We start from the raw sequence: 17,201 nt of genomic DNA, 5'->3' as shown, positions 1-17,201 counted from the left end.
AAAGAATCAATGGCATATTAAAGAAAACATAACTTATGAATGTTGATGGTTATATTCTATCAACACAGAAGTACATTTACTACTGGAAAAATTTCAAAGTGCATCAAATTATATTGGAATTTAACATTGGGAGGGGGGACTAGACAATATGACCTACATGTATATACAGCTAATATCTTGGAAAGTATGAGGGAAAAACAACTGTCTTGTTAATCTCAACTTCATTAATGAAGTTCAATGACCCTTAAGTCGTCTAATATACAAGAACAAAGATGAAATGAATCATGTCGCCAAATACATCTTGTTCATGAAAACAATGGCGTGATACTTAATTACTTTTTTCATCAATAGATTTTCAATAAGTCTGCTACAAATGCCTAATCATTTTTAAAAACTACTTATTCCATAAAGTTTTAGAGTTCAACCTTAGAATTAGAATGACACCACGTTGTGTACCCCTCCTATAATGTTCTCCACACACAAAAAAGTTATTCAAACGAGGATTATTACAATATCTAAACAAGTTCACTGCTCTTGTAGTTACAGGAACCCAAAAATGAACAAATACATCAAAAAGTGCCAGTCAGCAAAAAAAATGATACTTTATTACTTACAAATATCTGCAAAAATGTGCCAAACTTGAGTATTACGCTTCCACAAACAAGATCTTATGAGTTGGCTTGACTCAGCAATAGTGAGACAGTCAAGCCATAAGGTAAATAGAACAGCTTGTTGTTAACATAGAGCACAGTTCTTTGAACAAACACAATTAGAAGAGAACAGACAACAGAGCAGGGAGGCGGGAAGCCTGTGAAAAATCCCCATGAAGTGCCCCTGGTACTGGTAGTCAAGGGGGGTTACAAGTGTAGTGGCAAAAGGAGACAAAAACTTGGGCCTGAATGGGCACTAATGGGGTGCATGATGCGCTTGACGGGGCTCTGAATGGGTGACAGGTTTTTGGCAAATTGGGAGGGAACTTTCTTTTGTAGGCTGATCGTTCTTGCCTACAGCACCATGGCATGGGAATCCAGAGGTTCCACATACCGTAGGTAGTAACCTACTCTAATCAGATAATCTACAGTTTATTACATTGTGGATTCTTTCTTTATAAGTGGCTTGGCATGTTTCAATTTAGAATGTCTTGACACTCTTTCAGTTTGTATCTCAGGTCGCTTCATGTACATGTACTTACAAAATAGAGAGTACAAAACACAAGCTATAGAAAATGTTGGCGTTTGCTTTGAGAAGCACAAACTGGTACAGGCCTTCCAGTGCAACAAGGCAACAAGAATCACGACTCTGAAGAAAATGGTTAAGCTCTCACTGAAGCTGCAACAGAAACCTGTCATCCATTAAACAGAATGAACACTCTCAGTACAAGTCATCATGTCGGTGTTTGTCGTGTTTCTCTTCTAATGTTTATAAGTCCCCCCTGCAGGTTGTCTGAATCAACTGCGTCTGAAATAAAAACCCTAAAAACAGGTGCTTCTCTCTCACTTAAGGCAGTCCTTAAGCAGAGAGGGCATATTTTTGTTGTTGAGTTGAACCTTTTCATAAATATTTTATGATATAATTCACCAACACATTTTGACGCTTTTTAATAGCCACATATCTTATGATTACATTAATACTTCTGTGGAGAAAGTTCTTAGTCTAAAAAAATAAGGGCCATTACCTGAATGTCTTACATACATGTATCCAATTATGACATCTATGTAACTGCACCTGGTACCCCAGGCTGTGTCTGAAAAGGGCAATGTTGTCTGTGGCTATGACCATCCTGCACAGTGCACCAATGGCTAAATTCACAGGCGTAGCCACAAGTACATCCTTCAGACATAACCTCAGTTTATATTGCTATTTAATTGTTTCCTCACATGGTTTCATATTGATGGGTCAGTTAGTTGAACCATCGGTGCCCAATGACAGGCTGGGGTAAACTATGCCAGCTGAACCTGTCATCAGATGCTGCATTTTCATCGCAATGACAGATTGCAGCCTCTGTAATTATTCTATGTATCATTTGCTGCTCTATGTACAGCAATATAAGCCAACTATAACTAACAATTTGTGCATCTGCATGATTTTATACAATTTTGTTCAAAAGTTAAAAATATACATGTTATGTGGCAAATTTGAGAATGATACTGTGTAGATGCTGACTCTTAAGGGCACGAGTCCAAAAATAAAGGACTTACATGTATACATACATGAACTAATCATTGATTTGTCTCTAATCATCAAATATGTCTTTAATCATCAAGATTGTCTCTAAAAAATATTTTAAAAACATAGACTTGTATTGATAGCTGGTGAATATCATGGTTCTGTGATGAAATCAGTTGAGCACGGATACCAGCCTGATATGCACTGTGTTAGCACTGAATGTATGAGCAAAAGAAATGGGCTCCGTGCTGAAGTACTCCCTTCGACGGTTACAAATGGAGAGTTGGGGGAGACCACTGAGCGGGACAATCGAATGCACTACCAAAGACCTGATCGATGCTCACGCAATGAAGTAACCGGTTTGTGCATATTATTCAGAATAAAAAACGTTGTGCCTGCTAAGCGTGTTACGTGACCAAACAAGTACGTGCAAGCAGTGTGTCCCTCCCAATCTGGCTTCTGAAAGAGGTCACCTTTTAGTGTTTTGTTTTGCTGTTATAAATAAATAATAATAATAATAATGTCCCTCCCCTTGGTTTCCCCAACTCTCCCTATTCAACAATTGAGGGGGTATGTACTTGTTGAGGGAGTACTTGTGCACGGAGACCATGATGTTGCCTGCCACGTGATTAGACTTGAGTTGATAGCCTACCTGTCCACACTGATGGAGCGTTGTCGGCATGGAGGCTTATCACCTTTATTCTCCCTCCTGTCTCCCTTCTGACTGAGTCGTCGAGCCAGCTTGACCAACCCGCTTCCTCCATTGCTCCTGCTGGACTTCTCATCATCCTTAAAAAATAATAATTCAAGACACAACGTTCATCAAGCCAAACTACATGTATGATTGATGTTGTCCTTAATTCATAAATAATCTGTGCCCGGCAAAATTCATCTACATTACAATATTAGTTGGGGGCTTGGATGTTGGGGGGGGGGGCTGGGAGGTTGGAGGTGGGGAGGATAGGGGGTCGGGAGGTTGGGGTGGCTTGGGAGGTTGGGGGTGGGGTTAAGTTCCAAAAAGCTTCTTGAAAATTGACAGTTGACATTTGAAGCACTCTACTTCGTCATCAGTGTGTATGTTAGGCCAAAAAAATAAATAAGTCGGTCTCTGGTCAGCGCGCGCGTCGATTTTAAGCATGCGCGTCGATCTTTTTTTTTTCCCAAAATGTTCCGCGGTAGCTCCAACAGCGCCCTCTATTTCCGCACCTCCTCAATTTTTTTTTACAAAAGAGCACCAAGGAATGGGAAATTGCACCAAGGCAAATGATCGAAAGCACCAAGGCAAATTATGGAGGACACCAATGTACATGAGGACACCAAAAAAGCAAAATAGTACCCACCTTGTCTGTACAATCCAAGCTTGAAGGAAAAAAAAAAAAGGAAAAAAAAAAAAAAAAAAAGCCGCGTGGCCGCGTCAATTCCGGAACTTTGGTCTGACCAGAGACCGAATTTCTTTTTTTTTGGCCTTATCAAACCTCAATACTAAAGTTCCCAAGAACTTGGCAAAAATTACCATCTTTGACCAGAAGTGTGGGACAAGTGAATGAATGTCATTTAGTGTATGGACACAACAGAGTAATATTAGTAAATGAAGTAATATTAATTACTTCCTTTACTCCCACCCAGAAACTAAGATAAACATTTATGCTAAAACTTTATGATATTTATTAATATTTTCAATTTTTTTTAAACTGTACTTTACAATACAGAAGTTACTGCACAGGGTTATTTTGATCTGTTTGATTGCATCTGAGGCAATGTTTGTTACTTCTTACTTTGACTTGTTTGTATAGTTTGTACTTATTATTCGCACATGCCTTTCAGATGCAATATAGCAAGTTGTTTAATGTAGCAAGTAGTAATTGTTGAGAGGCAAATGGTACACTCTAACAATGATCTACCACAATGGCTTGAACGCAACGAAAAATGAGGAATTATGGCAGAAGAAAAGGTGGACCAAAAAGAAGGGGAAAAGGGCCAACTTCCTCAAGCATTGACAAGAGGTGCCAAGCTATATATGTGCCATGTTAAAAAATTCATGAAACAAGGCATGCTCCTATCCTCAAGGGAACATCACATGCAATATGAAACCTCACGCAGGTGTCATTCCGTAGCCGAGCCAATGCGTAAGTAACACCCCGTACTGCGCTACCAGTGAGCAACAAACCCGTACCCAGGCAGCCCTACGTGCCTCTCTAACCATCCCTGGAATATCCAGGTCAACCTGATCCAATAAATAGTGTCAAGAGCACCATCTGCAAGCCTCCAGGTTCATGGCATACTTCATTCAAGAACACTTAATTCAATAGTTTCACTTCATCTTTTTGTACCTGCCAACTAGTATATTATTTTTTTCTTTTTGATACCTGGACAGTCTATAGCTCTCGTTCAAATGACGTCATTTCCTACAGATCATCCACGTGCATCGTCATTTTGAGCGTCAACTTGCATAACGCATCGTCATTTTGAGCGTCAACTTGCATAACGCGCATCGGCTGCGTCACATTTCGAACACATTTCAAGCAACAATCGCGCATGTTTGGAACATTTTCAACACTACGCAATGCGTACTTGATTGTGTACAATACACAGTTGCAGTTCTCCTACAGAGATGGCCGTCAGTGAACGAGCCCTATAGGGTTGGGATAGGATACTGCGGATGACAGATTCATGTCTACTCAAGGTATACATGTACATGGCAAACAGGTGGGAAATTTGAATTTATGACTACTTTTGTACAAGGCACGTGCAAAATAATGCAAGATTTTAAGTAGAACGTTTGCAACATACAGAGAGATGCACTTACGTTGAATTTGTGGAGGGATGATGTAATCAAGACGTACATGTATATACCAAACAGCATATCATACATCAAGGGCATAACCACACCTCCCCCCTCCTCTCCACTACCATCCCCACCACAACCCACCCATCCACCCCGTTCCCCTAAATAATGTAAGATTTCCAGTGCCGATGAGTTTGCAATGTACAGAGATTTACTTACATTGAATTTAGGCGGTACTGCATAGTAAGGTTGTGATGTGGCACGTGCAAAGGGCGTGTCTTCAATGGAGGGGGAGGGCGGTGGATTTCTGGTTTCATCATCTTCCAATCTCCATGCTGCTCCTGCAATCAAGAAACCATTCACAAAGAATTGTTCAATTTGTAATGGAAAGGATTACAAATTTAAGCAAATATTCTAAGGCCCCCCCCCCCCCAAAAAAGGCTCCGGTTTCTGGTATGCACGCGTGTCGCTGTAACCATGCGCGTCGGCAAAATTTAAAAAAATATTTCAATGTAAGATGATGCTCCCGGAAGTTACAGTTATCAGTCCTTCAGTTATCAGTAGCTTTTCATAAAAAGCACACTTTGAAGTTTGCAAACTGAACAATGTGATCCAGTGCTGGCACATAAGTGTCTCACTCTGATCACTCTGATCATGTACATGTACCGGTAGCTATAACTCACAGCAAATTAAAGGTAATGAACATCATTTACAAACATTCACAAATGAACCTGTTAAAATATGAAATGTCCTACTTGATTGTAATGATCATGTATTCTGTGAAATCAATACATCTAGTACATGTATGCTGTATATTTCAAGAACAGAGGAATTGCCATCATTTTCTCGTGATGGTTAGCTGTGCGTCAAGAAAAATGAAGATCTATGCACTTTCACAGTTTTCTCAAAAAGTATATCTACTGAGATGAAATTTTGACAGGTTAGTTTTTTATCTACCTGCTTTAGATTAAATGTATTGTTTTTCCTTGAATCGACAAAACACATTTTTGGCAAATAGTATCATTATCTTAAACTGATGACACAACGCATTAATGGGCTCGTTAAATTGCACGAAAGCATTTTTGTTTTGCACAGCCTGCAGTGCCGTAGGCTAGGATTGCGCCAGGTCTTCATACTGTCTCAAAGTTAATAGACTCCCAGTGAAATTGATACATAACAATGCATTTGTATCAATAACACAGAGATTAACAATCGTCAACGGCGTCAAATCCCCTCAAAGGCGTGTTGGAGTTTTTCTCAAGTGCTGCAATGTTAAGACATCCATCAAATGTGCTATTATTTGAAATTCACAATGCAAATTCAGGTCTCTCCAATACAAGAAAACCGGAAACTTACCGGTATCACAGACTAGAGATCATTAGAAATGGAATGTGTACCGGATACGTATGCAGCTTGGAAAAAGTTGCTTGTTAAATCACTGTTTTGCATGGTGATTTCATCTGGAACACTACGGGCAATGTGCAGACACTTACATAACAATATGGGTTCAATAAAATACTGCTGAACTGACAATGACTGTTTCATCCTGTACATTATCCAGTCAAGTTACACATACTCCAGATAGACTGATAAATCATTCAGTGTTTACGGGAAACAACTCACAGCAACAAATAAAACTTCTCTGTCAACCTTTTTGCGTTAAAGTTCATGTACCGGTACATCTTATGTTCCATCACTACTGCTACATGTACACACCAAACAACAAACCATGACATTACAAAGATGACAGACCTCAAACTAACAAACAGGCCCAAAATAGTTCCTCATAGGTCACATTAGGCAACTTTGATGGCGGTGAATCTTTCGGTTTGGCAAGCGACAAACACTACATTGCATCCATCTTTCTGTCATTCTTTTTTTTCCAGTGCCCCCACACTTTTGTTCAAGCCTGGATATAGCTGCAATAAATGTCAAACCTCTCCTACTCTTCACCCCTGCAGTTCATCCTCTTCACACCTCTAAAAACCAATCATCACCTGTTCTTGACTTTTATTCATACTTGACTCTTGCACTGGCTGTTTTCTTGACCCTACCCTCGTTCACTCAACTTCCGATTTATACCATCAATCTTAAACACCTCAAGATCTCCGAGTAAAAAACACAAGCATGTCCTCTTGCTAAGATGCTGAACGTTTGATTGTGACCCTCCCAACTACTTCTTGCTTTGAATGAGATGATCACTCAGAATCGTTCAGCTTGCCTTGTTAATGGTTTCCCTCCTGTGTAACATTCACTTGACAGGTGGCAGGTGTGTTTCAGGAATCTGCTAGTGCTCATGATGGTTCGCACTTTGATCAAAGTGCGAGCCGTCAGCTTATTCAACAGTACCAAACAGGTATCCTGGAATGAATCTGATGTACCAGATATCAGTGGGAAGGGTAGGACAGTTACCGGTTCAGCGGAGAATCCAATGCACATAACGTTGTGATTTAAGGTGAGCAAATCATTTCAAGCATCACAATTTTCTTGCTGTGCAGTGTACATGTGCAAAAATTTGATCATTCGCTTTTAAAGTTTTTGGGGTTTTTTTGCTCATGCCATCTTTTTTAACAATATTTTTGGAACAACTCCCCACAAATCTTTGGAAATATCACAAATTGTTTTAAATGTAGCATTTCTGTTGCACAAGAAAAGCACATTATAATCTATGATCAGTATTTTGATTAAACAGTGTTTTGAAGCAACGGTGAACTTGCCCATCCTAAATACATGTAGGTGCATTTAATTATTGAAGTACACCTCATTGGCTTTTGTGCCTGACGTACATAACTCCAGCGTGGAATAATCACATCACAAGGATCAGCGCACAAGACAATATATCATCATCTTGCTGCATCCTCTTCTCCTAAACAGAACCATGATGGAATGCATGAGTACAGCTTTCCTGTGGCCTGAAAGAAGCAGGAAAGCTAGAACCCATCCGAGCATGCGCAAATGACAAATTGATACAGCGAGTGTGTGAGATGGGGTGGGGGGAGGAGTTGGTGGAACTCACTCTTTTGCAGATTATAATCACGTAGATGACCTCAAATAAAGACTGCCCAAAGTCATCAGGCAGAGAGGGCAGAAATGATCTCGCATCAAGACACCACTAAGCTAGTTAAATGCGCATCCACAGGGCGAGAAGTGCTTCCCCAAAATGTCCAAGATCTTGGTCAGTGGAGTAATTCACACAATTGACATTTCCAACAAATGAAGGCCAGTAGGCTAAAGCTAGTAATCCACAAACACAAGTCAAGTTTAAAGGTGAACCGATTCTAATCTGGAGAGATTTATCACTCCTGAATACACCTTCAATGACACAGTGACTTTCATAATTCACAAGCACCCCCCCCCCCCAAAAAAAAACGGCAATGACTTGACACTTGTCCAACATCCAAGCCTGCGTGATCCATGAACACCAAAGCTACTAGACTTTTTTTATATTAGGAAATGGCCTCAAATTTCCCCTCCCACAGAGCTTTTTAACCAACTTTTTTTCAGTAGACATAAACCTAGTGCCATGGCTTTTTATATGCTCCATCAAATTCGGATCACCAAAGTTAAAAGGTGACTTCTCACACCTTGCAATATTTCCTTTTCTCCTGCCTCGTTTCACAACTTTAAGTGCTGACATTTTAAAATAAACACCCCATACTCATGGAAAACTTTAAAAATCTAGGGCTCGACGGTGGACGCAGATTGAAAAAAAAAAGGAGTGCTTATTTTTAGGGCGAGAGCTCTCAGACAAATGACTGTTTGGCCAGGGATTGGAATGGAAGCATCCAATAATGTCCAAACATTTCCGAGCGGTTTTGCGGTCCGAGCAAGCTGTAAACAACATCAGGGGACTATATTTTGACTTGACCTTTTCTTGTGAAAGATGAGCTTTAAAATTCTGACCGCTTGGTCATTAATGCAAGTCAAATGATCTTGTATGGATGGAGGGGGGTAATACAACCGTCGCTGGTAATTAAGAGGCGACAACGTTGAAGCGATTCCAATCGATGTTTACAACTTGACCTGGGTTAAGTTCGCATGGTGCATTTGATCTGAATATAATTTATATAACCGTGTCCAGCAATCATTCCCACATTTTGTGGATTCAGAATAAAACGAAAATGTTAGTTTTGCCACCTGTTCTTTATTTTTATTGATTTTTGGAGGTTTTTTTTTGGGGGGGGGGTCTTCTTTTTTCCCCGTTTTCCCCCTGATGATAGTGGTGCTTGCCTCCTTAAATATCTGAAAGGAGCATAAAATATAAATTTGCCTGCTTTGCTTCCAAAACAATCTTTTACAACTTGTTACTGTCACTAATTTCAGATACAACTTTACAGTGGGTCAAAAATAATGTATTTAAATCCAAGCATTTTTAAATTTAATTTAACATCACATCTATTAAGCGAATGCACGTTGTTCCTGTGTGATTGGTGAATACATTCCTCCGTACCTCACAAACTATAAAACCGGTAGATTATCTGATGCATAAACCATATTTATTTGTATGTAAAATCGTTCAAAAATGTTAGCCTGAACAACCTTCTGTACAGAATACTTGGTGGATGTGCGCTATGACCGTGTGCTGACGTAAGTCACAAGGCAAGCATGTTTCTGGTGATCATAAAAAGTCAGAGCTAAAAGCCTGAGAATCATATGCCAACTCACAACGGTTCATTTTGGTACCGCAGGACAGTAAATAATGGAATGTGGTGGCATTTGCACAGGACGAAAATCAATCGTTGGGACAGCTTCTGCAGATAATGTAAACAAACCAAAGGACGGATTAGGAAGCTCTTAAACAACTTGCCTTAAATTGTACTGGAGGAAAAAATAAATATTTAAGAGACTTCCAACTGATATATCTGCTTCTGTAAAGTTCAGCTAAAATGCAGGAATTCCACAGAGAAACTCTGATGCTTCAAGTTAGAGGGTTGAGGGTGAATAAAAGATCTGTATATAGTAACATGGCTGTGACATTCAATTCGTAAAGATAAATTTCAAAAAGGTGTAAGTGAATTGTGACTTGTCGATACAAGAATCAGGAAAATACATGTGAAAACAGAGGAATGGGTTAAAGGGCAATACGTGTGGGGATGATATCTCAGTGCTGGTCCAAGTACTTTGCGTGTACATTTCAATTTTTTTCCCAAGTTAATAGCCAAGTGCTATTTCTGTGCAGTGTAACAGTAGACAATTTCGTTTACGCAGAATTCTGTCTTTCTATTTTCGATAGGGCCGCGGAACCTGACGTAGGGTTGCTACTTTTAAGAGATTGGAAAATCACTCCTGTGGGATAAAAAAAGCAGCGGTGATGGCTCGCATCACTCGTCGATAATTGCACATTTCCCATATCTCCAGTTATTCACTTAGACTCGGTGCATCAGTCTAAGAACTCTGTCCATACTTTATGGTGACATGCGTGTGCATGAAGCTCTCTAAGGAATTAGCATTATTGTTGTTTCAAATGTCAACTCTGCTAATGTACTAATGTATACCGAGACTATAAGACAAAAAGTCCTAGAGTTGTTACATAAAAACTCAAAATATCACAGACTTGAGTAAACTTTTCGGACTGAATGGTAAATTTAACCTTTGAAGAAATGATTTCTTTACTCTTTCTGATGCATGATGAATTAATTTCCATTAATGCCTTGTTCACAACCTAATCAACAAGCATGCTCTTGTATGCATAATGTATGAAACGTGTTTTATATTACTCCCGTTCGTGTGAGTAAGATGTGGCTCTATGCATCTGAAGTGGACATCGCTTATTTGTGATGTTAATCCGTAAAAAAAAACATAAAAAAATACATGTTTAACTTTGCAAATGAAGAAGAGAATGGCAGCTGTGCATAAAGGACACAGATACATGTTTGCCTCACACGGTGAATGATGCCAATTGATATGTTAATGTCCTATCACAAATTTTGCTATATATGCATATAGCTACATGTACTCTATCAAAAACTTAACAACCTTATCAACCCATTAATCCTTGAACTGTCCAAAAGCACCCTGTCTATACTGCCCTCACAAATTTTGCTATATATGCATATAGCTACATGTACTCTATCAAAAACTTAACAACCTTATCAACCCATTAATCCTTGCACTGTCCAAAAGCACCCTGTCTATACTGCCCCAAACCATCTTGTCAAACTATAATGTGAATTTATCAAAAAGCACAGCTACAATGCAATACAAGCGCTTAAGGGTTAAGTACGGGCTGAAGGGTTAAGTAAGGTCCAAACTAAGAAAAAGTTAGGATTGAAGCAGTCACACTTAATGAAGAAAAAGCCCTTTTCACACGATACAAAAAACTTTGCAATGCTGGAGAACTCTCATACTTGAGAAATCTTACAAACATGCCATTGTGTGAAAGCTTCAACCATGCTGGACAATGACAAACATCCCTGGTAAATTTCCCTCTCAATAAGTATACTATTTTCACACCTACCAATTGTGATAGTAGGTGGCACCGGTCTCTTGTTTTTCTTCCTACGGAAGCTCATGGCGTGGGTACCAGCGCTGAAGTCATTTGAATCCCGGCCCATACAGCTCAACAGGTCAGGCATCTATACATGCAGCACTGGAGCTATACTGTTATTATCATCAATCACCTTAGATTCCAAGACTGCAAGTTGAAATTTATTGCACCAACATGATTGTGTTTCACTGCTGCTGGTCTGCTGCATTCCCCGACACTCGTATGTATTCACACGTACTCAGTGGAATTCACTTAGAAGCGCATTGGTGATTGTGCATCTCCTGCATCGCTGCATGCAGGTCCCACTTGGCAAGTTGGTCCGTCCAAAAAAGCCAGGCCAATGCAAAGTCCAATACATGTACAGGAATGATGATTTGGGAATTTTACAATTCCATTACAAGCAAGTGAATGAAGAGAAGTGAGACAGAAGTAGGCCGTTTGTCTCACAGTTCACGTCACGATGAGCATTTTCATAGTCACCGTAATGATGAATTTATTCAAACATAAGCTTTTGCTCTTAGAGCTCCATGAATACATGCATGACAAGTCGCTAGCATTCCAACACCATATGTTCCCCAGATATCTACAATTTGAAGGGCAAAACCAGTTGGATTCTCGCTGGGTCTGCTCCAGACAATTTCCGCACTGTTGCTTCAGTGGCACTCGCACAATTCCACGAAGTTGTAAGCGGTGATCACACTGATGTCCGACGAATAAAATCGCCCCAAGCTAGATAGAAGCTACAGCTGGTAATTAATCCATGCACTAGTCAGGCGCTTTAAACACCAGGTTCTATTCCCTGGATGATGATATCATAGACACAATACACCTATTAACTCTGCTGCGATGCTACATGTCTGTGTGTATGTATAGAAATGTAGAGAGTGGGAGAGAGTGAACCAATAGCAAGGCATCGGTGATGGATAAAGCCCTGACCAAACCTCATCACTGACATGCATCATCCAAGCAGCAAGTTAAGCCAGTCTCCAATCATGCACCAGGCTTAATACACGAGGAGCCAGTGGTGATGAGATGACGACAATATCGATGTTGAACACCAGACTCGTATGAGATATGAAAACAATCGGCAGGTGCAGAGGTGTGATGCCTCGGTCCTAGACCTTGGATGAGTGACGGGGTGAGATAGAGGGTAGGAGAATAATCCTCCCATCACATTCCTTACTTGTTAAGATGCCCTGCCTCCTCTTTACACTTATCCACACTCCTCCCACCTGACCTGGGCATACACGCTATCAATGTACACATCTAAACATAACCAGTTTAGCTCAATGCAAGATCAGCCAACATCCTGCAAACAGCAGTCACAAAAGACAACTAGACTCAACACACATGATCAGCCGAAACCCACTGACATAAACCCAAAGTCAAGTTGGTCGCTCAGTGGAAGCGGTAATAATGATGAAGCCAATATCAAGATGAATTATTCATGGTTTCCTGCCAAGCAGCCCCCACAGGTCTCGAGCCTGGCTCCTTCCAGTTGCCGCGCCGGTATTAAGTGACCCCTTTGCTCAAACACAGTTCTCTCAAGTCTCTGCCTGCCCATACGTGCTCACTCTACTGCACCATCGCAACATCCACACTGTAACTGCGTGTAGGCGTACATGTACGTCAAAATTGAGGGGATGGGTTTTCTAAACTGATATTCCCATGGCAGCATTTCAAGGATATGCATGATCAGAAAACTTGGTGTTCTCTCACAGCCTAGAGGGTAAGGTTTTATCCCAAAAAACTCACTGAACATCACTGCCTTATAACGCCACATACATGTATCACTGCATGGGTTGTTCCCCTGTCCTACTTATAGGCAGTGGGCTGAATGCCAAAAGACAATTAATTTGATGGATGTAGTCGAGCCATCTCGCTGGTGCCACTGTGATACTGACCCTAAAGTCTGGGGTGCAGGAGAGGGGAGGATTCTACATGTACGTAAGCTGTATGGCATGAAGTACATGTACGTAACACACATCACGGTACAGTTACCTTCCGCACACATGACTTGCAAACATTTGCCAAGTTTGAACTTTTGATATTTAACCTCTTTTTATAAGCAAATCTCAGGGGTGATAATAATGATGAAAAAAAAAGGAGATTGATATGTGAAATTTCCATTCATCAATATTCCAGTCCCGTACATAAGAGGGTTGGTAGAAGTGCCGTGATATTTATGAGTTATGGCAATCCGTCATCGCGTTGTTGACTTCGTTGACATTCCAACGAGGCCCCGATCGCTCGGCCGATTTGATGTGTGCGTGCATGGGACAACTTGTTGTTTCACCCTGCCGCCATTTGTGTTTGATAAATATTAGGCCAGTGGCCGTAATGTGGCAATTTGGACTGCCGCAGGGGCAGCTATTTGGGATGAAAAACAGGAAATGCTAAAAGGCAATAACTATGCAAATTCAACAAAGGCAATGAAATCTCAAGTTCAACACAATTGTCTTGTGCGACTTCCAGTGCAAAGTAACATATATCAATTAACTCTTTGATATTACTGTAAAAATATGAATTATTCCTTAAAACACACGTGGCATCAGTAATCAACATAACTAGGCCTAAATCCCCAAAACCACTTGTGGACAAAGCGAGTTAAATAAGTTGCATTTTTTTCTTTTAAATTTGGTTTATGCAATAAGAATGCTTTTGCTTCGTGATTACATGTAAGTCATATTCTACAAACTATTTATAGTCCCACTACGTACAATGTATACATCAGAAAGTGCACATTATTACAAACTTCATTCCTTCCAAGCCTACTTTCCAATTATGCAAGTCATTCATAACAGCTGCATCTCTTATTGACTGGCTTGCTGATTTGGCAATGAACCCCGACTACACTCAATTACCTCCCATGGGCCCCTATCATTTTTAATCAACCCAAACCGGTAAAATAAAGCAAATATCGGTTCGTGTAGGTCTGCATTAAAGGTGCTTGCAAATGGTTCTTACTCGTCGGACTCTATGGGCTGAACTTACCGGTATGCATAAATTCAAGCCACTGAATGGCAAAAACAATTATTAAACATTACAGTTTTACTTGTTTTTTAATCATGCCATATGCATAATTGTCCAAGATATTTGGTACATTTGTACCTGTGTCAGCTGCAAATTGTCTACTCCCAGTAAGGACATTCTGAATAGACCCTGCTCATTTAGCAGCCGGCCTTGAGGTGTTTTTGTTATTCTAATTCAGAGACAATGAATGCACGAGATGTTTACTCATGCATATCTCTGGGGAATAAAATTACGTATCTCACAGATGGCAGCAATGCAAATGATCTATAATTTGCTGCATTAAGTCATTAGTATTGCAAAGGTTGCCAATTGGTGCTCACAGACATACCAGTATCATGTACAAAATATCGCTTTTGCCCCGGGTTGTAATTTGCCATGAACCAATTTTGATATCATATCTATCTAATATGATGGTGCCGGTATAAAGTGTGTGATAAGTCCTACAAGTGTGACACAGTTGATATACTAGCCTGTGGATCAAGTTGTCAGTTCAATCAGCATACTAACTTCAAACTCAATTCCGACCCAAGATACTGTGACCCCATTTTGTGCCTTGGAAACGCAAAGTGCACCGGCACATTGCCTGAAACCCAACGCTAAACTGTTCATTACACTGACGTCAAACAGTCACTTTTCTAAGAAGAAATCCAAGATTCTTCACTTCCAAAGTGGTCTAGATGTACCTGTAAACGAGGCCCAAGGTGCAGCCCCGAAGACAAGACGTAGTGCTGAAGTTCATCATTTCGTGGAATTGCTGAGCAGAAATTAGAGCATAGCAAATTCATGTAACAAGCAAACATATACAATGTAAGTCATAAAAAATACTTGCAGGATTCTTGGCTAAAAACAGGTTTTTTGTTTGTTGCAAAGCAAACATTGGTGCTTAGACCATTTATTTGCCTAGCAGCTCCATTATAGACCCAAGGCTGGGTTAACTTGTTTGATAGAGTCTGAATAATAGAGTTCTTGATGATCTTCATTGCTTAAAATTTGATGAGTTCATTAACCCTTACCCTACTTGACCCTCCAACGCATGCCAATATGTGCCTCAAGAAAATCTCCTATGTTTTTTGCATGGCCCTCCAATATCTGCCATGTCATTTCAAGGGTAACTGGACAGGCACTCCAATACATGCCACAGAGAACAATGAGAGTCCTCTGATAACAAAGTGAGTGCCCCCAGCTGGTCAGTATCAGGCACCCTCCAGGGCCTCCAACTCCTGCCAATTGGAGCCTTCACTGCTACATCAAAGTATCCTCCAATAAACTGCAGCTGGAGGGCATTGGCATAACCAACTGACATGCAGTAAACTACCCTCAGAGAGTAAGGGTTAAAGAGGCAACAAACATTTCAGAGAGGGTAGATCATGGAGGTTGATAAGGAAACTGTAAAGAGGGCATGCCTGATTTTGTTTTTACAAAAAAAATGAACAAATTTGGTGTTTCACAAATCTGGTCTCCTTACATATTCAGTCAAAGGGCTACCTTGGCATCTTACCCTACAGGATAAACTACAGCAAACTGCGATGGCCCCCTATTAATTCATGGCAAATTCAGAACCACCATTTTTCAATGCTAACCAAAGCCTTTGAGAACATACACAGAGCCATACCGGAGTGTTGCTTCGGCCTTTAAGATGCACCTAACGACAGAGTGCACTGCCGGCAATCAACCCAGCTGTGATGCCGTTAAGACCCATTAGCCACACCTCGCTGACCCATCATGATTACATTTTGTTTTGTTAGGATTTTTGCTGAGTGGAACTTGGAGGCTTGGCCGTTTAATTACACACAGATAATGGATGCATGGCAGTCATTTTATGGACAGGTTTTAAAGTGAAGGGTACTTTTTAAACATCCGACATCAAGGAATTTATCAAATTAGATCACCACCTAGTATGATGTACACCACCATTAATTTGCCTCTTTGATTTAGTTCATAATTTTTTTTAAAATCCTTTACAGGCAACTGGTACAGGCATGAAAAACTTGTTCTCAACTTGATCACAGAAAGCTAACCATTTCGAAGAAAGGTACAATCGCTGACGTTCACCACTTCTTGGAACATTTCCATTCAAACATTTTCCCAAACAGGGCCAGGTTCAATTTATCAAATGCGCAGCTATGAATCGCTCATCTGCCCCAGCAGAATCCTCCTGCTATTACTAACACTCCAAACGACCGTAATGCTAATGGCTTCACAGAAACATCCGCGTCCAATTTGACACGTCACTGACAGGGTAAAATGCTGGTGCATTTGACAAGCTTTCAACTTTAAATTGGTGAGCCACTACTTAAGATGGTTTATTGCAGGGAATGGCCTTAACTTGTTCCAGTCACTAAACCATAATGTAAGCCCGGGAACTGTTGGTCTCTTGTATCCTGTCGGTCGTGGATAAATGTTAGTTTCAATATTTATGGCCCACTCCAGCAACATAAAAAAACCAGAGGTTGCAGAAAGTACGGTATGCAGTAATTCCACTGATCCATCCAAAGTCATTCAAAAAGAAAAACGAACACATTTTGACATTTTGCAGTGCCATTACCAATCATTTTTGTCATTCCCTTCACTCACGTCCTTAATAAAACATGACGATTTGTATTTTGCCAGTCATCTGTGTAACAAATGTTCACCCTCAGTTCCCTGCATAAGACCAATAATGGTTTTATTAAACCATACCCTTGAATTGACGAATTAGCGAAATGTAACAACTTGATTTGCCATATCCAA

At 40.3% G+C, this 17,201-nt stretch overlaps 1 protein-coding gene across 5 annotated transcripts in view; it reads right to left on the bottom strand.

The window, feature by feature from the left end:
- The window catches only part of LOC119737070 (ankyrin repeat and fibronectin type-III domain-containing protein 1-like), a 57,054-nt gene that overhangs the window by 23,251 nt on the left and 16,602 nt on the right, over positions 1-17,201 (bottom strand). For 2 of the 5 annotated variants that reach the window (XM_038211143.1, XM_038211145.1), the window contains exons 1-3: positions 11,409-11,541; positions 5,171-5,292; positions 2,819-2,955 (exon numbers count right to left, since the gene is read on the bottom strand). In XM_038211143.1, coding sequence (XP_038067071.1) covers positions 2,819-2,955; positions 5,171-5,292; positions 11,409-11,526 — 377 coding nt within the window. In that variant the 5' untranslated portion in view covers positions 11,527-11,541. Of the gene's footprint in view, positions 1-614; positions 1,121-2,818; positions 2,956-5,170; positions 5,293-11,408; positions 11,542-17,201 lie in introns of those variants that run through there. The other 3 variants (XM_038211144.1, XM_038211146.1, XM_038211147.1) reach the window with 3 other exon arrangements.

The sequence above is a fragment of the Patiria miniata genome, unplaced genomic scaffold (assembly GCF_015706575.1).
Source record: "Patiria miniata isolate m_02_andy unplaced genomic scaffold, ASM1570657v1 HiC_scaffold_3, whole genome shotgun sequence".
NCBI classification, from domain to species: Eukaryota; Metazoa; Echinodermata; class Asteroidea; order Valvatida; family Asterinidae; genus Patiria; species Patiria miniata.
The sequence above is the reverse complement of the archived record's forward strand: the minus strand, read 5'-3'. Positions and strand labels throughout refer to the sequence as shown.